Below are 25,324 nucleotides of genomic sequence, written 5' to 3' on the forward strand. Positions count from 1 at the left end.
TTGTTCAGTCGCAGGTGTGTCCTGGTGGGGTCTGGCTGGTGGGCATGAAGAACATAAAGGTGCTGGGCGCGGTGTCTCAGGCCTGTAATCCCAGCACTTTGGGAGGCCGCAGCAGGTGGATCACTTGAGCTCAGGGGCTTGAGACCAGCCTGGCCAACATGGCGAAACCCCGTCTCCACAAAAAATACAAAAATTAGCCGGGCGTGGTGGTATGAACCTGTAGTCCTAGCTACTGAGGAGGCTGAAGTGGGAGGTTGGCTGGATCCCAGAAGGCAGAGGTTAAAATGAGTTATGATCATGCCACTGCACTCCAGCCTGGACGACAGAGCCAGACCCTGTCTCAAAATAAAAAACCATAAAGGTAAAGGCATACAACCTTTATTTTAATTTAATTTATTATGAGTACCATGGCCTTTGAGCCTGTTATTTTTCATATGGAAAATGCTCCAAGGAGAACCTCCGACGCCCCCATCTCACCTGGAGGTGGATAGCGAGTGCTGGCTAAGAGCTTCTGGATCTGCTCTGAGGTCAGGGTCGTGATGGGCGTCAGCAGTTTCTGCTCCAGGCTGGGCAGCTCCCGGAAGGTGCTCACCGAGAACACATATTCGGGGCTCAGCGAGATCTTCACCAGCTCCTCCTGGTCTGCGTTCCTGGCGATCGTGAAAGGGGCCACGCCAAACTGCTTGAGCTCCACCGCCGGGTCGTCCACCTCATCGTCAGACTTTCCAGACGAGATGAGGACCAGGAACTGCGGGACGCCCTCTTCAATGCGGCTCCCCAGGGGCCTCTTGAAGATGTTCCTGGACACGTACTCCAGGGCACTGCCCACGTTGATCTGCCGCCCTCCCTTGGGCCTCAGCCGCTGCACCGCGTTCTGCACTTCATCCTTGCTGGAATGGGCATTCAGCAGGAACTCCACCTTGGGGTCATCGCTGAACTGGATGACGGCCACCCGGGTGGTGTCAAAGCCCACGTCCAGGTAGTCAACCAGCCTCTCTATGAGGGTGCGAATGTACTGGAACTCAGGCCCGGCACTTTGGGACCCATCGATGAGAAAGACCACGTCCCTCTTGCCGCCAACACCTGAGAAACAAATGTGAGCATGGCTTCACCTTCATCGTCACCAAATTCTTAGCGTTCATGAGCCACCGCCCAGTTTGTCATGGATTCACAGGCAGGGGATCCTAACACCACTGTTAAAAGTCCAAGAAGTGGGAGTCCTGGGCATTTCAGTGTTTACACATCAGAGAGAAGGGGAGCAAAGGATGAAAAACCCGACGGAGGCGGAATCAGAAGAGCTGCATCAGCACTAGCAAGGATGGTACTTGGGAAGGAGGTGACCTGCACTGCATCAGGTGCTGCTCAGGGACCCGAGGGTCAGCCACTGGGCTTCGCCAGAGACAGGGACCTTGTCAGATGGAGTGACCTCAACTGGAGCACTTGGGGGAGGAGCAAGGGTGAATGACAAAGTAGGTTGGGCGCAGAGAGGATGAGAGGAAAGGAACTTTAGAGTATAGATAAGTCTTTAGGAGACAGGTGCTGCTGGCAGGGGAAGTGGCGCATCAGAGAGGGTGTTTAAGAGAGAAGAAGCAATGCATTTTATCATGGATGGAACCATCCAGCACAGTGGAGAAAGGGTGACACAAGAGCAAGAAAGGGAACTGCAGATGGTGCCACTGAGCAGGTGAGAGGAAAGGGAGCTGAGGAAGCGGAGACAGGCCACCCAAGGAACCATGGGATGACGTGGCCGGGGACAGCTCTCTTCGGGTTTACTTGCATTTTCTTGGAGAAATAGGACTCAAGATTACCAGCTGAGAGTCAGCTGGGTCAGGAGAGGTGTGAGAGAAGCCTCCGAATGGGGAGAAGGGGGAAAGAGGGAGGCTGTTCTGGAGCGCAGGAGAGTGAGTGGGCAAAGAGCCACAGTGTTGTGGAAATGTACGTTCCTGACAACAGAAGCTGCACCCGCACTGTGACAATATTCCCAAAGTCCATTCTCGGCAATCTGGGGCCAAGACACAGCATCACAGAGGCCTCCTGCAGGCAGATACATTTTGGAAATGTTGCATTTCCTTTCTTGTCTTGGAGACACACAAAGTGCCTTAGTTAGGAAGAAAGAAAGCCTCTTTCACTTTGTTTATCCCACTGTTGCCCAAATTTACCTGATCATAAATGCTCAGGAACATCCCACAGAAACCTGGTGGGCCACACTGCTCTCTTCCCCAGACACCAGCGAGGAGAAACCAAGCCCCTCTCAGTTGCACCCAAATAGTCATCCTCACCTCCCTCATCACCCACTGTATCCTGCAGTGATTTCCTTTCACTTGCTTTTACTCCTTCCTCCGCTCCTCCCCAACTTTCCTTCTTTTCTCTCCTCTTGGAAGAGCAGGCGAGTGAGTGCATATGAGGAAGCAAGGCCGCATCTGCCTCCTTCACCACTGTGAACCCCCCAACCCGAGTGCCCCAGGAGAGTGGCCCTTGGAGGACATTTATTGAGAGGTAGATATATCTTTCCTCCTTCCTTCTCAGCACCAGGGCTCCCACCATTTTTTAGTTTATTGTACCAGGCCTAGAAAGAGGGAACAGGAAGAAGAAAATAGAATAAACTATGGTCATAAGAGCCAGGTGGCCTTCCTGCCAGTTAAGACACTTCTCAGCACCAAGCAAAGTCAAAATTATCTTCACACCTTGGCTCTGGAGATACCAATATTTCAGAGTCTATGTCCCAGCTTGCAGAGTGTCCCTGGTCAGACTCCTTCCTGCCTCACAGAAGGCTGCTGACCAAACCTACCAGGGGGCGCAGGACTGATACGGAACAGGCGTTATCAGTTAGACGGCCACTCCCTTTGGATATCTAGACAGAAGCCTTCATGCAAAGTTAAGGAGTCCTGAACTCCAAGCTGCATATATGTCCCTTTTGGAGAATTTAATTTGCCCCAAAACATGAATCTTAGCATCTCCCCCCTTGAACCTCTGCCATTTCTGCCCATCGAGGCCAAAAAGGGCATGTGGGTTCCTAAATTTTCCTGTAATTTTAGTTTTCACTTCATATGGCAGGAAAAGCAAAATTGAGAACACCTTGTGGCCCACAGTCCAGACAAGTAGCCCCAGACAATGACACCGAGTGAGGATGCAAAGAGTTCCCTGCGTACCTGGGCTCGGTAGAGGCTGCAACACCGGCTGCAGCCTGCTCAGCTCCTCGCGGGTGAGCTGGGTCACCCTCTCAGAGATGACCTGTTGGACGGTCCCCAGCTGGCGAAAGGTAGGAATGGCCACGGCAAAGTCCGGGATGAAGGAGATGGTCTGCATCTCTGTGATGTCAGCGTTCCCAATGCCAATGCCAATGGGCACAGCCCCACCCCTCTTCACGACCACGGAGGGGTTCCGCACATCATCCCCAGACCTGTCGGCCGTGAGGACGATCAGCAGCTGGGGCACACCTTCTGTTATCCTGCTTCCCGCAGAGCTGACCAGGATGTTCCTCAGGACAAACTCCAGGGCAGCCCCGGTGTTGGGGGTCGGCCCTCCCAGCAGGGTCAGCTGGCGGACAGCGTTGACGACGTCCTGCTGGTTCATGTATGAATTCAGGTAGAACTCGGGCCTGGTCCGGTCGCTGTACTGCACCACGGCCACGCGGACCCGGTCCTGGCCCACATCCAGGCTTTCCACCACTCTCTGGACAAACTCTTTCAACAGAGGGAAGCCGCTCCTGACACCCTCAGAGCCATCAAGCAGAAATACCACGTCCTTTTCACCTGAAACTGGGAGGAGGACAGCCTGGTAACTCACACAGGACATCAGAGCAGCAATTTCATATCAACGAGGTGGGCTGCATAAGAGCACCCCAGGGATGTCCAAGTCCAAATCCCTGAACTTGAGAAAAGGACTTTGCAGATGTGATTCAGGTAAGGATTTGGGGATGGGGGGATTACCCTGGAATTAGCCAGGTGGGCCCAATGTAATCAATCACAAGTGTCCTTATAAGAGGGCGTAAGAGGGTCAGAGTTAGAGAGAAGATGTAAGGATGGAAACAGAGGTCAGAGAGGAGAGAAAGTGCCAAGCTGCTGGCAATGAGGATGGAGGACAGGGCCAGGAGGCAAGGAATGCAGGCGGCCCCTGGAGGCTGGAAAAGGTGAGCAGATGGAGAGTCCCTTAGAACCTGCAGAAAGAACACAGCCTGTTGACACCTTGATTTTAGCTTAGCGACACTGGTTTCCAATTTCCAGCCTTCAAAACTGTCAGATAATAAGGTTTTTTGTTTTTCTTTTTGTTTTTGTTTTTGTTTTTGTTTTTGTTTTGCAGTGGAGGGGTCGGGGGGTGGACAGAATTTCATTCTTGTCGCCCAGGCTAGAGTGCAGTGGTGCAATCTCAGCTCACTGCAACCTCCGCCTCCCGGGTTCAAGTGATTCTCCTGCCTCAGCCTCCAGAGTAGCTGGGATTACAGGCACCCACCACCACACCCAGCTAATTTTTGTATTTTTGGTAGAGACAGGGTTTCACCATGTTGGTCAGGCTGGTCTCCAACTCCTGACCTCAGGCAATGGGCCCGCCTCGGCCTCCCAGAGTGCTGGGATTACAGGTGTGAGCCACTGCACCAGGCCTGTTTTGTTTTTGGCCACTAAATTTGTGTTACTTTGTTATAACAGCAATGGGAAACTAATACACCAATATAGGGACCCCTTTTATTTTGGAACTTTTCAATGCTTGAAGAGTATTGTTAGCTTTCAAAGATGTATTCAAGAAAAAACTTGGGATGGGAGGAGAGATATGAGATGGCAGCACCTGCACAACCACTAGCATTTTATCGATGGGAGGTTTCAATTGAGTTGCTGCAAGTCACAAGTGGGTTAATGGGAGGAAACGGAACCCAGATGTCGGAGTTACCATCCCAAGCCAACGGCCAATGGGCCCAGTAATCAAAGGAGAGGCTCTGGAGTCTTCATTTTTCATCAAAAGGCATACAGGGGAAATTACTCTCTTCACTGCATTTTTATCACTAAATTAAAATGGTTAAATGAAAAGTCACGGCAGTGTCAATTAGCAGTTGGGGGATTTTAATGCAGAGTTTATGGTGGAAAGTTATCTGCCTCTTCTACTCCTTTAATTTTTAATGAATGTAATGAAGAAATTATAACAATATAAAGGCATTGGGTGAATATGAAGATGAAGGCTGTTTTAGGTACAATGTAACCATATGATATGGCTTTTATTATGCATACCATAAAAACTGTTTTTAAAAAAGGATTTTAACCACTGATATCTAAATCTTTATAACATGTCTTACTATGAAATAATCTAATGCCCTTAAAAATACTCACCCTCATTCTCCTGAGAGAGCAGCTAGAGAATCAAAGTAAGGAAAGACATCTCATATTCTATTGTTCCTGCTGAAACCAGCAGGTGATTAATTTTCCACCTTTCCTGTAAACTCAAGGAGGGCTTCTATCTGAGGACCAGTGGCCAGCAGCCTACCCTCAACTCATGCATTAGAGAACTGAGTGGCAGAGCAACTAGCATTTCTCTACCATACCTGGTGCTGGTGCTCCGTTGTGCACTGATTTTAAGAGATTCACTATCTGTGGTTGAAGATCTCCAATCTTGGGAAGCGACTCCGCAGCCAGGATAAACGCTGGAGACAGCACGATCTGCTCTAACTCAGCAGGGTCCGCGTTCTTGGCTTGGAAGATGAAAGGCACAACCCCACTCTGCTTCAGGTTACTTGCTGGCCCATCCACACGGTCAGATGACCTTCCCGCGACCAGCAGCACCAGGAACTGAAGCACTCCATCCTCGATCCGGCTGCCAGCAGACTTCACAAAAATGTACCTCTGTGCATAGTCCAGGGCGTAGCCCAGGTTGAGGGCTTTGCCCGTCTTGATCTTCATTCTCTTCACAAGATTCAGGATCTCAGGCTTACTCTGGTGCTCATCAAAACGGGACTCCACCTTGACATCATCGCTGTACTGAGCCACCGCAATTCGGGTCCCCTCTGGCTTCACATTGAGCTCATCGATAATCTTGTAGAGAAAGTCACGGACAACAGGGAACTGGCCCACAAGATTGGCTGAGCCGTCAAAGAGGAACAGAATGTCTCGCTTGCTCTCTGCAATGAAGGTAGATTAGGATACAATGAGGGACGAGAGCATAACAGGCACCAAAGCGACTTTAGCCCAGCACCATTTGACAACAGGAGTTGGTGAAACTCATCTGATGACCACTGTGCCAGCAAGAGAAGAGAAAACCCAAATTCATACCACTTGTCTTGAAAATGTCCTATTTCAAAGCAGTGCATATTTGCAAAGCTAGTAACTAGAACAGCCTATCCCATCTAGCATCATGCTTCTTCAATAAAGCAAGCCAGGGAAAAGCCCCACCGGGTTGTGTTCTTACATCAGGTGGCAATCGCTCCAGGAAAACAGATAGCATTTTCAAACTGTTACAAATAAAAGCATTGAAAACATGGCCCTTAATATACTTTTGCTTAAAAAAATTGATCTCAATCTCTAGAAAAAAAAAGGGGGGGCTGATATGGGTCAACCACTCAAAGATAACTGGGTTGCCATGAATCTGCTGTAATTGAATGATCAAATCATTAAATTTGAGGTTACGGGCCAAGACCCACAATAGTGCCCATTACTGCTGTGTGGGTCAGGCTCCTTGTCAATGCTTCCCAATCTGTTGTAATGAGACAATAGGAAACACAGATGACAGGCCCTATGGCACCGCAATGTGTAATGTAAATAACATTCTCAGTTCAAACAATTCTTAGAACTATTTTTATTAGGTTTCAATTGGTTTAGTCTTGCCATTCATCTGTGTGATGTTAGCAGACTGGTAGATCTGATACAACCATATCTTACCACCATAATAATTTGCAATAATAATAATAAGTTAGCCTTCCCCTAGAAACCATTTTACCATTGCATGAAGATGCACCCTTTGTTTGTTTTATAACAAATAATTTTCTAGATACAGCAGATGTTGAACATTTAAAAATCATGTAAAAATACAATTTCAACATTTAAATAATCCCAAGGCATATTCATGTAAGAAAAATCTCTCTCTGTCTCCCTCCACCCCATGATCCCCAACTCTGGATTCGAACTCCAGAATCCTCACAGTCATTAGAGGCAAAAAAAATCCTTCTGAATAAAGGGTGAGGCAAAATGGACAGAACATAAGCTGGATGTTCTAGACTTTCCTTCGTGAACACCCTTTAGACAGAGTCCAGCCTTGCTGGTACAGTGTCTCAAGTCCCCATTCAAACTATTTCAATGGAAGGGAGCCAATTGTCTTTGTACAGTCCACAGTGCTCTTGAGTTCAGACTGGCAAACTACCCTCTAGGGTGGTGTCTGAGGAAGGAGAGGGAGTTCCCGGCAACAGGGGAGGTTTACCTGGCTGAGCGAGTGGTACTTCCTCCACACCTCCACTAACATATGTGGTTAGGGGCTGAATCAGCTGCTGAGGCAAAGCTGGCAGGGAGCTGAAATCATCCATGAGATACACCAGGCTTGGGTTAAAAGCAATCTGCTCAAGCTCTGCCTTATTCGCCTGGCTAGCTCCCACACAAAAAGTCAGGATGCCCGCGCGTGTCAAGGCGTTGGCAGCTTGCAAATAGGAGTCCTCAGACTGCCCAGCTGTGAGCAGAAGCAGGAGCTGCGGCACGTGTTCACGGATCCTGCTGCCGCCAGCTTCCGTGAAGTGGTTGGCATAGACATAGCTTAGGGCTGAGCCTGTGTTCAGGCCCGAACCTCCCTGGAGCTGCAGCTGCCTCAGATGACCAAGGATATCTGACTTGGTCTGGTATGTGTTTAAAGAGAACTCCGTTACAGGAGTGTCACTAAATTGCACTAAACCAACACGAATATTGTCATTTCCAATATCAAGGCTGTTAACTAGGTTCATTACAAAGTCGCGCACATAAGGGAAATTGGTTTTTCCAACGTTGGCTGATCCATCCAAAAGAAAGATGATATCCCTTTTGTTTGAGTGAACTGCAGTGAAGCACAGAAAACAAAGTGAGACATACACAACCACGGAGAGTTTTATCATGTGTGCCTACAACACGTGCACACATGCCAACATTTAGAACACAGAGAAAGTCAGCATGGCAAAGCATGTCCATCTTGTAAAATATGGCAGATGGCTGCATATTTTCCTCTGGTGGTGGCTGCTGTTTGTGAGACATATTGGTAGCTGAGTTTACAAAACCAAGTTGGCTCAAAGAGAGCTACAACATCAAAGTTAGAATGTTTACAGACAACAAAAGTGATCAGAATCCTTGAAACCAAACACTCCTTCCCTAAAAATGAATACTATGAAGGTGCTGCATCAGTCCATATCACTCATCCCAGCCAGGTTTAAGTTTGCCTGGCTGGATCCTCTGGGGCTCACCTCTACCCACTAACAGAGGGTCTTCCATCCATAGCTCAGAAGCAGTTAGCCCTCACTAACCTGAGAACACGAGTTCCTTAAGGCTAAAAAAAATAGCGAAAGTAGGCTGGTCTCATATTGAAGTCTTCTTCAGACTTCCCCATTTGTCATTCTCCACTGGGACTCTTCTCCTATTAGGAAGTCACAGTCTTGCTAGGCAATCATCCAACAGGGGAATTCCCCCAAAGTGAGATGATGGGACCGTAAATACACAGCAAAATAGAAGGAGACTAGTTGCTAGGCTTGGCCAAACTTATACACATTAAGAATAAAAAGTATAATTCTCAAAATAGTGTATTTGACCCAACACATTTAGCATGTGCCTTTAAAATTTTATTTTTTATTTCTTCCCTGATGCCCTACTGTAATTTAGACCTCACAACTAATTGTATCCTAAGTTGAACTTTGGCTATGAAAGTGTGGATTAAAAGTTTTGAGAAAAATTTTAAAAGAGAGAGAGAGAAAGAGATGGATATAGAAGACCAGGGAGTGTGAAGAGAAAGCATGCATCCAGGCAGCATGGGTCATGCCTGCATCAGGCAATCCTCTAGTGATCGAGTCTGCAAGGTGGGAAAGCATCATTCTGTGATGCTCATCTTCTCTTCATTAAGGGCGGTGAATTGTATTTCTTCAACTCATTAGCTCATAGATCTGTATAATGTCTTTAAAAATAACTCTCCACTGGCAATCATATTAAATGAGGGATTTGAAGAACCACTAGGTTTGAACTCCACACTTAGCCATTCAATATGCTTTCCCATTGAGGGTAATCCCTTAATGAGAGAGAAGAGAGGGATTAAAAGCTGAGGACACTGTGCCCTAAACAGCTCAGACTGGGGCTGTTTAGAAGTAGATGGACAACTCAGGAAAGGAAAGCTACATCCTGGTGATGAGGAGGAGACTGGACAGAAATCACCAGTAGAAACAGAAGAACACAGGGATCTGACAAGCAATAAGAACTGAGATGTGACCTCCTTGGCCAGAAGCTTCAAAGACAGGTGGTGGCCCATGGTCCTATGGTTTAAATCATATGGTTCTTATATGAAATTTTATTGCATGACATTGTAAACCATACAATCCTCAACCCAGTGCAAAAGGAAACCTGGAATAAATCGTGTTTGTTGCTGCTGTTTTCATCATTTGTTGTCTCTTAGCTAAACACAAACACACTTCATTTTGTTTTGTTCTTAAAGGCCCTGCCTGGAGACCACCCCATTGTGTGTCTGAAGCCATCACCACCATACCTTCAGGGGTTCCAGAGAGGGTCCTGAGAGGTGCCAGCAAGCCAGGCAGCATGCCTTGCAATGGGGCGGCTCGGAACTCAGCTGGGATGAACACCAGGGAGGAGTCGAAAGCGATCTCTTCCAGCTCAGCCTGATCGGCACCCTTGTTCCCGATGGCAAAGGCCATTATGCTGCTTCTCTTCAGCTCCTGGGCAGGCTGGCTGATTTCATCTAGGGACTTACCACCTGTGATCAGCACCAAAAGCTTAGGAATCCCCTCGGCAGCCCGGTAGCCGGCTGAACTCGTGAATAGGTTGTTACGAACAAAGTCTAGAGCAGAGCCCGTGTACAGGGCCGAGCCGTCCAGGGGCTTCATTTTCCGCACAGCGGTTATGACTTCCCTTTTTGTTGGATGGGTATTGAAATAAAATTCAGGCCTCACAGTGTCTGCATACTGGGCCACTGCCACCTGGATAAGATCCTGTCCGATTTCCAGCCTCTGGATGACTTTAGCAATGAAGTCTCGGATGGCATTGAAGTTGGCCAGTCCCAGTGCAGATGAGCCATCCACCAGGAAGACTATGTCTCTCTTGTTGACTTCAACGACTGTAGGTGGCAACATTATAAGGCAATTAGAATGGCCTTACCAAGCACAATCAACAATGACTTTCTACAAAGCTAACTCCATTTAAAGGACACCCTCATTTACTGTGGCCAATGTGACCACAGGGCCACCCCAAAGGGAATTTGTCCTAATGAACACATAAGTTATGGTTGCCTCCCCACCTGCTGGAGGAAAGCTGGCTCACCTTCCACCCTGCCCAGTCAGTACTTTTTACAAAATAGTTGCACAAAAACAAATTTAGTTTTAGTAGCCACCTGTTTTGTATGCTGTCACTGAAAATTCAATAAGTTCTCTTCTGCCGTTAAATACACAACTTGGCCAGAGTGAAGTCATTGCTTGAATAATTAAAGAAACCACTGATGTCTGCTCAGAGAACCCTTTGCCTCACAGTCTTGATTTCAAAATGCTCATTGTCAAGTGCAAAAGCTGAAAGAGCCTGCACATCCCTGTTCTCTTCAGTTCTATATTCCCTGTCTTCATTTGACAGACGAAAGAATTACTTAACATAAAACTTATAAAAAAGAAATCAGCATCAAAGCCAGCAAGTGCCGCAAACATTTTTCACTTAAGAGACCTGCGTTTTGGCCAGGCACAGTGGCTCACGCCTGTAATCCCAGCACTTTGGGAGGCTGAGGCAGGTGGATCATCTGAGTTCAGGAGCTCAAGACCAGCCTGGCCAACAAGGGGAAACCCCATCACTACTAAAAATACAAAAATTAGCCGAGCGTGGGGGCAGACACCTGTAATCCCAGCTACTCAGGAGGATGAGGCATGAGAATCACTTGAACCTGGAAAGAGGAGGTTCCAGTAAGCCGGGATTGCACCACTGCACTCCAGCCTGGGTGATAGAGTGAGATTTCATCTCCAAAAAAAAAAAAAAAAACACCTGTTTTTAAAGATCCTAAGTAATATGTCAGTGATAACTTAAAGGCAAACCATAAAGCAAAAACATCTCAATAAGATAACTGTCTCACAGTGACTGTGAACTGCTGTATCCATGTGCAGGCACCCCGCCCATATTGCAAGAACCATGAACTCTGTTAAGACCACAACACCTAACCCAAAAACCTGACAGAGCTTCCAAGAAGTAGAGGAATATAAATGATTAAACCTGAGATGGACTGTTTTGCAAAAGAGTCCTCTGTTACTGTATTCCATCAGATAGATTGCATGGCAAATTGATTTTGTAAAAGCAGACAAAGGAAACAAAGTTTGGGATGAAGGTAAGGAAGAACTTTCTAAGAATCAGAGCTACCTTCTAGAACATATTTTTATTTTCATTTTTATTTTAGGACAGAATGTCACTCTATCACCCAGGCTGGAGTGCAGTGGCACGATCTCAGCTCACTGCAACCTCCGCTTCCTGGGTTCAAGCGATTCTCCCGCCTCAGCCTCCGGAGTAGCTGGGATTACAGGTATGCATGACTACGCCCGGCTAATTTTTGTTTTGTTTTGTTTTGTTTTGTTTTGTTTGGTAGAGATGGGGTTTCACCATGCTGGTCAGGCTGGTCTCAAACTCCTGACCTTGAGTGATCCACCTGCCTCAGCCTCCCACAGTGCTGGGATTACAAGCGTGAGCCACCACATCCAGCCTAGAACACATTTTTGAAATGCAGTTCATTTCTAGTTGTTTGGACCAGAAGCTGGGAGCGTGATGCCTGGGGTGAGAATCGCTGATACATGCCAAATGAAGACAGCAGTGCCTCATCTGGGTGCTCACCTGTAGCATCAAGACAAGGTCTATGTTCTAAGAGAAGGGTAACATGTTATGCACCAACGTCCTTAATACAATAACACAGTTGCCTACTGGTGTAACAATGTGTGCAGAACATCATTGAACCTTTCCTCAATATTTCATGGTCATTGTTATGAACATCCATTCTGGGCTTTCCTTCCTTCATTTAATTTAGAACATGCTGTCTCTCTGGGCTACCCCTTCATTTTGATTTAAAATATCTTTGCAGATAAAACTAATGTGTAGATCTCTAGAAGACTTATACCTTTGTACCATTAGAGAGAATATATATGTATATAGATAGATACACACATACACGTATATAGACACATATAAATTCCATATATGCTATACCATGAATCTACCACTCATGTATTTACTATGTATATCACACATGACAGAAAAATAGACAAATACTCATATAACAATGACCTCAGAAGCTCCTTGCTCCTATACCAAGTGGCCCAGATTGTTATATTCTTCTTTATAAGTACCAGCAATGGCACAACTCTTGGGGTGGGAGAAGATAAATATCATCCCCTCCCCTCCCACGTTTTCCCTCCCCCTACCACTGCATCACTAAAAGTTCTCCCGATGAGCCAGCGGGAAGGAATACCTTCCAGATCTAATGAAACAAGTGGCCCAGTCTCCTTGCACCCAACAAGGATTCAGCTCTGGGAACCCTGAAATGCACCTCTGGTTCCCAGAGGCTCTGTCCCAGAGTCCCCTTTGATTAGGTAAAAGGTCATTTACGTTTGATTTTTATTCAAGTCATGGGAGCTCATAACAGATGATATGCCTAGAACCATGCTTAGCCAAATACAGTAAACACTGAAAAATATTGAGTAACTGGAAGAATAACTGAATTCCTATGTTTGCTTCATGACTCTGACGCAATTCACCTAGGCTTTGCAGAATCATTTCATTTCTCTGGGGGCTGCACCATGAATCTCCTCTGACCCAGTGATAAAAACCTTGGGATTCTCACAGCTCACTTCTGTGAGCCACGTCAGGGATGCATACGCATTTCCTTCCACTTGACATAAATATCAACCCAAACACAGCTGTCTTATCTCTTTAATGTGGCTCTGCAGGGCCTGACTTCACTGCCTTGTTGGGAGATGAACTTGAAGGTCCTGCTACTCCTCACTAACATGGCACAACCCTCTTCAGCCCTCCTCCCACGCCTCTCTCTGTTTTCCTCCATGCCTCATCCCTGCACCTCCATCAGACTCTCCTGAAAGCCTCCATCAGGCCCACGGTCTTCCTCATGCATCACCCAAGCAGTGGACATTCCTGGAGAAGACCACACAACCAGGTACCTGCATGCCACGCTTGGAACTCCAGACCCCCATCAGGAGACCTGTGCCTGCCCACCATCCTCCCATGCCTCCTTGGGAAGTTGGCTGTCCTGTCCTCCAGAATGACTGTCTCATGGCTGTGCTCTCTGCTCAGCCCTCTGCCACTGCCTCCAAGGCCTCCTCATCTGTCTCTGAGAAAATAGAAGCCCTCAGAGGAGAGCCCCTGCCCCCACCACTAACCCACAGCCTACCTTCCTCTGCCATTGGCTCCCAGCCCACAGGCTCCACTCCCTGTGGCTTCTCATCCCCCTACAGCAGCTGCTTCTCCAGCTTCCATGCATCCAGGGAGTCTGAACCTCAGGCTCCCTGTCCAGTGTGCTCCAGCTACACTGCCTTCTGACAGTTCTGGGAAGGGACTAAGTGCCTTCGTGTTGCAGGGCCACCCCTCCTGCTCTTCCTTCTGCCTGGACCACTCTTCCCCCTGCTCTCCGCATGCTCATCTGCCTTCAGTTCCACACCTTCTCAGGGCCTTCCATCCACCTGATCTAAAATTCTCTTCCCCAGTCTTCCTATCACAGCCCTGTTGAATGCCCCAATGCAACTTATCATGCTCAGAATATTTTGCCTGGTCACTAGTTTATATTATTATTGTCTCTTTCCCCATTATCCTGTAACAGACGAGCAGCCACATCTGTCTCATTAAACAGCACCATATCTCCAGTGCTTGGCATAGTGTCTGGCACATGCCAGATAGTCAAGGATATTTGTTGAATATTTACAAGTTAATCATTGATATTAAACATGATGTTTGTAATCAAGGGGTTGAAACTCTACTTGGCTAGGGAAAATCTGAAACAAGGGTCATGTGCTGCCCATTTTCATTAAAAAGTTGAAACTTCTCCTGGTACAGACATATCTTCATCTGGTGCAATTCCTTTGTCAAAAATTCAAGAAATCGAAACCCAGAGAGGTTGCATGACCTGCCCAGGATCACATGGCAGGTCCACAGAAGACCCAAGACCAGAGACCAGCTTTCCCATCTACAGCCATGTTGCATCGTCGGTGTCTGCAAAACATAGAGAAATCTCTGGGCTTCTATACTTTGGGATGCACACCAATAGTATGCAAGCTCAGAGAAACCTCAGCAGGTCATAAATTTTCACTTGATTGTTTTCTTAATTGCCAGAGTCACAAAACGGCACCATGATGGAATGAGCATGAGCAGCTCCAGGCACCGGGCAGGTAGTCCTGCACACTGTTTCCATTGCTTCTCAATGTCCATTTGCATTCAGAACATTATTTTCAAAATTCTAGTCTCTCTATTAGCTCATCTGGAGGATTTGGGCCAATTTTATGGTCCCATCAAGTGAGAGGAAAAGCTGGAAAACTGTATGCAGCAAAAGCTAAGCCACACAGAATTGGCCTTTCAAACTTAAATAAATGCCAGACACAGCCTTCTCCGGAAGGCAACACTCACATATACTTTTCTTGCTATATCACCAGGTCACAGTTCCAATGTACAGATTAAGTAGAGATGCCATAGCCTGAGCTTTCTACCTGTAATTTTTATTACAACAAAAGCTGTGGTTTAAAATCATTTGAAGCAAATTCAAGCTAACTCAGTGTGAATTTTGTAACCCTTGTAAGGAAATGTGGTGTGTTGCCTTTACATGAATGCAGCAACTAGAACTAATGATTAGCAAGGCACTATTAAGTAGAGGTCAGCTCCTTAAATAAATAGATAGTGATGTTTTTAATTAAGACTTTAAAATCTTCTACTCTTAATTTCATACAATGGCATATTCTCCAAAAGGGTTATTTTTAAATTATTTTCACTCCTTTATCAAAGGAAAACCTCCCTTGATCAATTGTAATTGATACAATGGGTAAAGCAGTATCTTCTTACAATATTTATCTTGTAGACCCAGACTTTACTTATAAAGTTAGCAAATAAGAGTTGTGACAATGTGTTATTTCACCCAAGAAAATTTAGATGATTGGTTGCAGATGATAATCAGAGTCTTATAGGAGCCTCGGTATCCATTCACCAATTTTCATTGAGCCCATACTCTGGAAGGACAATGAAGAATAAGGTCTTATAGTCAAGGACTAATCTCATTAGAGCATCCCAGTGTGTAAGCAACACTGGAAGTGAGTTGGGTGTTTCTGGAAACTGTTGGGGGCCACTGTGTCCCTGATTTACCAAATGGCATCCTATTGGCCTGACCTAGGTAATGAAATTGATAGGTCTGAAAAGTGACTGATGTCTCAGAAAACAGTTCAAAAGGTAGAGGAGGCTATGCATCCTGATGCCCCCACCATACCTCCTATGTTTGCTAAGTGCATATTTTTTATGTGACTTGGTTGGTTTTTTTGTTTTTTAAACCACTCCAATTGGCTGTTTTGCCAAAGGCCCTCCATTTGAGCCTGTATCCTAATATTGTCACTCAGGAGAATTACTCCTACACTTCACAAGCACAAGAAAAAAAAAACTTCATAAATATTTCATCAAGTGATTGCACTGTTATTTCTTACCTTCAGAAGTATAACTCTCAGCACCCTAGCACAAAAGGACTTTGAGGAGACACCCTCACTCCATCTTTGCTTTTGGAAAGATACTCTATGAGCACACGTCTAACACTGACTTTTAGAGCTCAATGCCATGGTCCTGGAGTAACTTTCTCAGAACTGTAATGAGCCCCTCAAGCCCATTTTTAGGAAGACTGGATTATAAGTAGTTAATACGGTGATGTTTAATAATCTCAAAGCAACAGGTTTGTTGAATTAGCCTTAAAAGCACGCTTTCTCAGCAACTCATACTCTCGTAAGAGCTTTCACTCACTCATTGGTCTTTAGTTTTTCCGCACACATGACATCACAAACATGACATCCAGGACCCAGCTCATCAGGGAAGGACTGGACTGTGGGTACTTACAGCTTCTCCCGTGGCGAATCATGCTGGTACCCACCTTACGTCTATGTAAACCAACACACACAACACCCCACTCCCACACAGATGGTGAGAAGAGGATACATACCTTGTGTGACAATGGTTGGCGGTTTCAAGACAATGTGCCTTTGGGCCACGCCAACAATGTACGGCAGTAATTTCTCCTGGAGGTCCCCAAAGCTACGGAATTCCGGGACAGTAAACACCAAGTTGTCATCGGTAGCTATGTGCTGAAGCTCTGCCCTGGAGGCGGCCTGGGCTCCGAGGCCGAATGAGAACACGCTAGCCTGCTTCAGTGCTACCACCCCGTAGCGAATCTCGTCACTAGAAGGCCCGGCACTTATGAGGACCAGCACCTGGGGAACCCCTTCCTCCACGCGGCTGCCCCCTGCCCGGGTGAAGTGGTTCTCCACCACGAAATCAAGGGCGAGGCCGATATTGGCCAACTCCCCACCAGCAAACCCGAGGGCTTTCACTGCACCCAGAACCTGGGCCTTGGTGGAGTAGGTGTCCAAGGAGAACATGGTTCTGGGCTCATCGCTAAACTGGACCACCCCCACTCGGATCTGCTGAGTTCCAATTGGGAGTTTCTCAAGGAGATTTACAAGGAAGTCGAGAATGACTGCGAAATTGACACTTCCGGTGTTGTTTGATCCATCAATAAGGAAAATAATGTCAGCAGAGTCTTGTGCTTTAAAAGAAAGAAATGCAAAAAATGTGAAAGCATTAGAACAAGTGACCACATGCATTATTCAGTGTTCTGACATGTTTCTTTGGAAACCAATAAGAAACACGAAATATGGGCAAACAAAACACATGTTGATGAAGGAATGTGAAATTCTCTTTCAGTTCTGCATTCTGAATGGATAAGAGGCAACCTCTTAGAAATCATGGTGTAAAAAAGGGACATTTATAGCAATTTTTCATTTGTGCCATCCTCATAGTTAAATTTCCAAACATCATATTCACTTTTCTGAGGGGACAATCTTGGGTACATATTCTAGAAATTTCCACTAAATTTGGAGGGAAAAGTAGTAGCATGAATTGTCCACTACCAAACCTACCAGGGAAAATCAATGAGTAGGTTACCAAAACTTTAGAGATGATTTCTAATTTTTGGTCATTTCTCCTGCCTCCTCAAATGATTAGAATAATTTTTTATACAAATCCACAGCTACAAAACAGAGTCACGATTTGGTGATTCCTCAACCCAATATGTTGCTGGATGCTTTAAGAAACTATTGTTCCTTCTTCTTTTCTTTAAAAACCAAAATGACCTTGTACATGCAACTTTGTGAATCAGAACTCAAACTACATTTAAAGTTTTCATGTAAAAAATACTTTGATGAAATTTTTGTTGTTCTTTTTTCTCAAATGATGTTTAGTTGCATAAAACTCAAATGCAGGTCTGGGATTGGGCAGGATGTTTTGTTCATTTATTTTGTCATTGCCTCTATATTCAGTCACTTAATGCAGAACAATGTTAAGCAGAGTGATATGAAACCGGTCATGACATAATTATCCAACCTTGTTTTTATGACATCCTAAACTAGTTACCTAGAAGGACCATGAGCATCGAATAAACCCTGATCAGAATTAGCCTGGGGTTATACAAAGGGCAGAAAAACAGCTGACCAAGACCTCTTCTCTCCCCCATAATGGCAAACAGAGAATTCCCAACCTGATGCTGAGAACGGGGTTATATAGCAGCCCTGAGGGAGGAATAGGGATCGAGAAATCTAAAAGTCAGGGCCAGAGATTTCACAGCATCAGTTCGAATGTTTAAATTTGGCTGATTTAAACTCAAGGAGGAGCACAATTATTCTAGTCAATGTTTTTGATAACTTGAGTATGTGTTAGGGACAAGAAGAGATTATATGTGAGCTTATCTATTTATATTCTGGGATTCCAGAAAACTACACTCAGTGTATCATTTTTAAATGATGGTAATATTATAGGTAAGACCATTCACTCTGATCTCTGATCTTTTCAATGACAGTGAACATTTTATATTTAACATTAATGTTTCCTTGTGCCAACAAAATTGTTTTTGTTCTCACTGTAGAAAAGGATCCAAAGCTTGTCTCACAAAATTGAAGAGTTCTGCTCTAGTGAAATTACATTCTTACCCAAGCTCTTCTCATTGTGTGAACTGAAACAGAGATTGCCAGGTTCGGAACTGCCCTCTTCCCTTCCTAATATACAAGAAAGTTCCTAACAATATATTTGCAGATTAATTCTTTGCATAGGGAAATATATTAACCTGGCAACATTGCTATCACAATCCTTCTTATAAGATACAATGAGTAGGATAATTGTTGTGCTGCAGTAATTAAGATCTTGTGTTTTTAGTAATTGCCACACAAAAGTTTTATATAAGACTAGGCCCTTGATTAGGGCCCAAAGCATTTGCCACTGTTCAGCCAAAATATAAGATTCCTGAAGTATCTTCAAGAGAGTGTGGTGCCAGGGGGTGTGAATTACACAGAAGGCCATAGAAATGGCCTACATCATTGTATAATACAGAGGCTCCACAAATCCCACAAAATTCTTCAACATTTCCCACGCCTAAACCAATGACCTCAAAGGACACGGAAGGATTTGCCACTTCCTCAGCATATCAAGACGTTTAAAAGAAGGATTAAATATGATCAATACAGTCAAGCTTTTAAAAATGATCCCTAAGTCGCAGGATAACACTATTTCTTCTCCATTTGTAACTTACTTTTGGGTTGAAATTTATAGTCGTGCAAATAAGATAAATGGACCCTGAGGGAAAATCCTTGAACATTCTCTTGTAAAAGACTGAACATCTACAGTGGCCAGTCATAGAAACACGTTGGATAATTTGTCATCACTGAATAACAACATTATCCTCTTACACACACAATAATGGGACATACAAGGGCATGCTTTGTTATTCAAGAGAGCTGAAGCCTCAAGGGCACACAGGGGCCATGTGTGCTTGTGTACAGCAAGGCGGACCAATGACCAATGTTAATGTTACAAGGAATCAGATCTATGCACAATTTAAAAGCTTTAAAGTTGTCTGGTTTTCTGCTTCTATGCTTTGTGTATCACATCCTCTATGGTGTTTTCTACAGAAAAGTTTTACAGTGTCCAAGGAAAATTCACAGTTTCCTTCGACATCCCTGGAAGCTCTTTTCCCGAGCTCACTGGTGTGGGCACAATGCCTTTCTTAGCTCATGTGATGCCTCCTTTCATTAAGAAAAACAAGTTCACATTCTTGTTTCCTATGTAAAACACAAAATTGTAGATATATTTTACAAATTTTAAAAATCTTCATCCTTTACAGAGAAAAGAAAGCTGATGCCAAAATCCTCCCTGTCACCTTTAGCTTTTGTTTTAAAATAAAGGTTTTATATCTCAGGTATATTCATTTTTTTAAAGAATGACAGAGGGATTTTTAAAAACACAACCATTAGAGATTGATTATTTGAGTAGAGTTCATTGACAACAGTGGTGATCGTTCATATTTTACACATATGTGTGTTTTATAATCAAGAACGCTCTATGGGGAAGTTACCCAGCAGACAGGTAGTAAGAAGAGGCAGCCCTAACTAATTAGCAATCTCTATAATGCCCTTCTAACTGGCTTTCCAAAAAACTATAAGCAGAGATGTACTGTTCTTCCTAAGATTATTATCCTATGTTTTTGCCGTGGAACATGCAGCGGGACGTGGTACTAGGAGGAATTGCAGAGTGATGTTAATTAGAAAAGACACATGAATGGATTAATTTTCTGCCCTGGTGCTGCTAGTGGCTTGGACACTAGAAGACAGAGATGCTTTCTTGGCATAAAAACAAAGGTTTTATCATCTGTGTGGAAACACACGATGTTGGTAGTTTCATTTAGCATTCGGTAATCTCATTGTTTGTCCATTACATAATGGTTAAACATAAAGGCAAACTCAGCTATTTTTGTGAGTATAACAAAACGTCAATAAAAGATGTTCCATTTCTCTACTGGTCCCTTTCACTGTTTGTTTGTTTGTTTGTTTGAGACAGAGTTTCACTCTTGTCACCCAGGCTGGAGTGCAGTGTCACAAATTTGGCTCACTGCAACCTCCACCTCCTGGATTCAAGCGATTCTCCTGCCTCAGCCTCCCGGGATTACAGGCGCCCACCACCACACCTGGCTAATTTTTGTATTTTTGGTAGAGACGGGGTTTCACCATGTTGACCAGGCTGGTCTCAAACTCCTGACCTCAGATGATCCTCCCGCCTCAGCCTCCCAAAGTGCTCGGATTATAGGTGTGAGCCCCTTTCACTATTTTTTGGTAGGTCTTTGTTATTATCCCGATATTCCGAAATGTGATGGATCAGGGAATTAATGATACTGAGACTATCGTAGCGAGCAGTGCAGTTCATTGTAGATACCCTCTTGTCATTTCCTGGTAACCTGAGTGTTTGGTTTGGGGTGCTCTTGGAGACACCCAGCTTTTCCTGTCATTTGGCAGGACTGATGCCTGTGTGGTAATGCCAGGGGTGAGGCCTGTCATTTGGAAGCAGGGAACACTTTGCAGTGTTTGAACTGCCTCTCACTCTTTCCTATGGAGAAGCAGACCCACAGGTAAGGGCATCAGCACTGCCAGCCCCGTTAAAGCTGAAATCAGGAGTAACCACTGGGAAAACCATTTTATGAACAAACTTCTGAAACACCCTGGAGCTGGCTAGTTCTGAAACCCTCTTCTTCATCAAGCTCTGCCTGCTCAAGACAGCTAGTTCCTTTCTGCTGATGTTGGGTCATCTCTCTTCAGCTCCTGCTTTCTGAATCCTTGTTATGAAAAACTGACATCTGGTACTGCTTCTCTGCAACTGCTCCAGTATTCTGATTGCAATCTTGCAATTCTTCTGCTGTCCCTCCCATGTGGTCCTGTAGAGTGATGTGTGCCTCCAAGCCTCAACTCTCTTTTTTCTGCCCCACCATCCATGTGTATTCACAAGAGACTGACTCTCCATCAGTCACCTCACCTCCTACCTCCTGTCCCAATGGCCATCTTGGTGGTAACCATTTTTTAAAGTGTAGGAGAAAAATCTGTTCATAAATCTTGCTTCCTATGATCAGTTCCCCTATGCCATGTGGTTGCCCACTCATTCTTTTTTGATTCAAATTATCCACTTCCTCATGCCTACTAAATACACAGAAGAGAGTCTCCAACATTCCTACGTGATTTAGTTACATTATGTTCAGCCTGCGTTCACACTGCAGACTCTGTGGTCATCTCCAGACTTTAAGGTCTGTATGGACAACCTTTGTGAGCACCACCCTCTCTGGTTTCTGCAGTGGCTGGCTGTCTATAGTTCCTACACATCTGAGGACCACACTGAGCACCAATGGAAACTCCTCAAGCCCCGCGATTGGCCCTCAGAGGTCTCCCTGTCTACACACCAGCAGCTTCTCCAACTTGCACACTCAGCTGTCTCCAGGACTCTCCTTCCGAGACCTGGCCTCTCATCCTCTGGCTCTTCAGAGGTCTCCTGGCCCATTCCAGCTCTCATTAGCTCCCCATGCAGCTAGGACACCATGGCAGGCTGTTTCAGGAATTTACTAGCTACCACTCTGGATTTCCTTACTGAGAAAATTTTCTTCTGTCCTCTCTATTGTTCCCTCTTTGCAAGTTCCAGTTCTGGGAACTCCTTTGATCCTGGGAGTGCCTGAGATATCTGCAGAAAGGCAGGGATCCACACTAATGGAGACACCCACTGACTCGTAATCTCTGATAGCAACTGGATGCCACTTCAAATCAGCAGTTGCTTCCTGAATGTTTTGTGACCCCTCTTCACATCCCTATAGCAGCTGATCAAAAATAACTTCAATCCCTCCAAGCCCCCAAGCCCCACTGCTTCCCTCCTTTATTGAGATGATGGATGTCAACTCAACTTGAACTCTCTCAATGTGCCTCTTATCCACCTGAATATCTTGGAAACACAGCCCCTTTTCTCATGCCTTCCCTCCATCTCAGAGAACATGTGTGTCTCCTTTCTGGAGCTCAACTCTCCCCCTGGATTCCTCTCTCATTTCCTGCTCATTCCACCCAGAATTCTCTGCTACCAACTATCAAATGGCTGCATGGACTCATTTTCTAACAAGGGGAGGTCCCTCTGCTCTGCCCATCACTGATGAGTAAGCTGTGGGCACTCATTACAGTTGCTGTGGTATGGTAGAGTTTGAAATTGTACTTGTCAAATTCCTTCCCCACTGGCCATTTAGGCACTTAGCCCTGGAAGGAGAGCTAACAGGCTTAACTGGTTAAATAACCTGTCGGCCAATTAGCTCTGTACATGCAACTGCACATGACACATCGATGCAATGTCCGTGTGCTCTCAGTACTTCCAGAGTGGTTCTCATCAACTCCATTAGAATTAGAAGAGTCTCTGTGGGCACAGCCATGATTACCGCATGGAGAAGAAATAAGAAGACCAGACCCACAGCCCAAATGCACAGCCTCCAGCTCCGGCTGTCACTAACCATCCAGGACTAAATTTTTTCCAAATCAATCTAGACTGGATCATAGCTGAGGTTTCTTGTAATTCCGATTCTACCAACACTCTTAAATTAACTCCGTAAAGTAGAAGAGAGAAGCTCTCTGCTAGTCCACTGGACACAAAAACAGATGCCCTCGCTCCCGTCTCAGTTCACGCACTCTCCAACAGGGAGCTTTCCTTAAAGGAAACAGATCCCAACACCAAATAGAGGAGTTTGATCAGATGCACACCTCACCACTCTGAGGCTTTCTTTTCTAAGGAAGGCAGAGGTATTTTGTGGGATCATAATATTAGAATGTGGGTTTTTTTAGACTGAAAATATTAGTTGTTTAAAAAAAGACTCTTCTTGTATGTAGGTGAATGCCCTACTTGGGGAGAAGACTATGGAAGAATATTCCAAATCAAACCTTTGTTTTTAAACCTGTGAACACTCATCTCTTCCCTGGCCCGCGCGCCATCCTAGCTGTTGCTTTAAGGCCAGCAGTTGCCAAGCTCATCTCCCAAGAACAGCAGGGCAGGGCATAGCTTGGTGGCGTTGCCATTACCTGTGATGTCTTTAAGGGTTTCCGTGTCCCCAGCCCTTTCTGGACTCACGGATGAATGCACACAGGACACTAAGTTTCCTACTATGTCATGAAGTGAGGTAAAATTCTCTAGGTTGAACATATGCATATTGAGCGGTTCACTTGCTATTTCTTTTAACGCTCCTTCATCTGCATCCTCAACTCCAATTGCAAACACGTTAACATCAGCAGACTTAAGTTCCGCTGAGGGCAGAGCAAGGCCATCCTTCGAGTGTCCATCAGTTAACACTACGATAACCTGAGGGACTCCGTCACCGGCCCGGCTTCCAGCAGCCTTGGTGAGGTGGCTTTGCATTATGTATTCTAATCCTTTTCCAGTCTGATTGGTTCCCCCAATATAAGACATGTTGGAAATATGAGAAAGGACTTCTTGTTTAGTACGATACGTATTTAACAGGAACTCGGTATGTGGGTTTCCGTTGAACTGGACCAGAGCAAAATGGAAATCATTTTCTCCCACAGCTAAGGATTTTACAACATCATATAGAAACTCTCGAACAAGTTGGAAATGTTCCTCTCCAATGGTCCCAGAGGAATCCACTAGAAATATTATATCAGCAGCCGCACCATTTTTGACATCTTTAAAAAAAGACATTGGTTTAGATTTTTCTACTATGTAAGCAATTACTTCCTATCAGTGCAAAGCCTTCCTAAACAAATTTGGTTTACACTATACTGCTACTAAACACTTCACACCTCACTGATAATACAGGAAGGTAGACTCACTTACCTGGGAACCAGGGACCTGAGCCCATGCACTCAATAGTTGCTGGTGCCCAGTCACTAGCCCAAGTTCCATACTCAGAGACCATCATGAATGGGCCAGTAGCATGCTCCAGATTGGGGAAACAATTTCCTGGGCTGTCTTTAACTCAAGTATGATTCCCTGTGGCAGTTTGAGCCCCAAGACCCACCTGATTAAACCAGAAGGAAGTCTTATCACAGAAAACCAACCATCATTTTATAAATTCATTTTTTAGTTTGGAATACGAAACCGGGCCTTGACAAAAAAGGAAAAGTAAAAATTGCTATTTTCCATTCACTAACCCCCAATGCTTTGGGTAATTTGCGTGAAAAATAAATATAATAAATACATGTTCTTTAAGCGAGGAGGACTTGTGTAAATGTAGAGAAGGGAAAAGACGTATTTTTTCCAGATTTTTTGAGCATGAACAAACTGTACTCTATTAGTTACTGCATATTTTTCAGAGCCAGAAAAGTCTCCATAGATGTCAAACATTATCTATCTCATTTCCAGATGAACCCAGTTCTCCCTCAAGGGTGGGAGCTCAGGGTATCAGGCTGTCAGTGGCCCCAGGAGGTGCCCTTCTGCAGCTGTGAGCCAGGCTTGCTGCTGGACTCTACTTACCTCAGGCTGACCTGATGCCCCAACCCACGTTCTTCTTCCATTGAAGTGACACTAGACTTCCCTCCATCTAAGAGCAACCTGGCCTGGAGGAAGAATCCCTCAGAGGCCAAGCTCTCTGGGTCAAGGAGAGGGAGACCCACCTGAATCCTTTCCAGCTTGCAATGCATGAAGCATTTCCCACTTTTCTAAAACTCTGAAATCAAATTCTTAATAGAGTTAATTAGAACCCATGCTTTTAATTCGTTTTGGGAAACAGAAATCTTAAAGATTCAAGGATCCTAGATGAAAAATGCCTTCCTGCATCTGGAGTTAGAGAGAGAGGGTGATCTTTGTATTTTTCAGGGAAAATAGTTTTTACTCTCAATCATTGACTTCTCCCTACTTTATGTGCTCAGAGACCAGCCAATGCCAGAAATGTGGAAAGTCCCTTCAGGTGGTAAAACATTTGAGATACAAACTTTCCGTTCACATCCAATGTAAAAACAAATCATTTTCAAGCCAATTCCAAGATACCAAACCCAAGTTTTAATAAAAATAGGTCATCTCTCACCGGATAAAGAGTATCTGAAAAGGTCTATAAATCCTAGAACTATCCT

General features: G+C 45.0%; 1 protein-coding gene across 1 annotated transcript in view; it reads right to left on the bottom strand.

Annotated features, from left to right (window-relative positions):
* Positions 1-25,324, bottom strand: part of COL6A3 (collagen type VI alpha 3 chain) — a 91,355-nt gene that overhangs the window by 47,200 nt on the left and 18,831 nt on the right. Inside the window, exons 3-9 of the mRNA XM_003813107.6 lie at positions 23,321-23,938; positions 16,354-16,956; positions 9,676-10,260; positions 7,393-7,992; positions 5,528-6,100; positions 3,150-3,758; positions 478-1,083 (exon numbers count right to left, since the gene is read on the bottom strand). Of these exons, the coding sequence (XP_003813155.3) occupies positions 478-1,083; positions 3,150-3,758; positions 5,528-6,100; positions 7,393-7,992; positions 9,676-10,260; positions 16,354-16,956; positions 23,321-23,938 (4,194 nt within the window). The remainder of the gene's footprint in view (positions 1-477; positions 1,084-3,149; positions 3,759-5,527; positions 6,101-7,392; positions 7,993-9,675; positions 10,261-16,353; positions 16,957-23,320; positions 23,939-25,324) is intronic.

This window comes from Pan paniscus, chromosome 13 (genome assembly GCF_029289425.2).
Source record: "Pan paniscus chromosome 13, NHGRI_mPanPan1-v2.0_pri, whole genome shotgun sequence".
Taxonomy (NCBI): domain Eukaryota; kingdom Metazoa; phylum Chordata; class Mammalia; order Primates; family Hominidae; genus Pan; species Pan paniscus.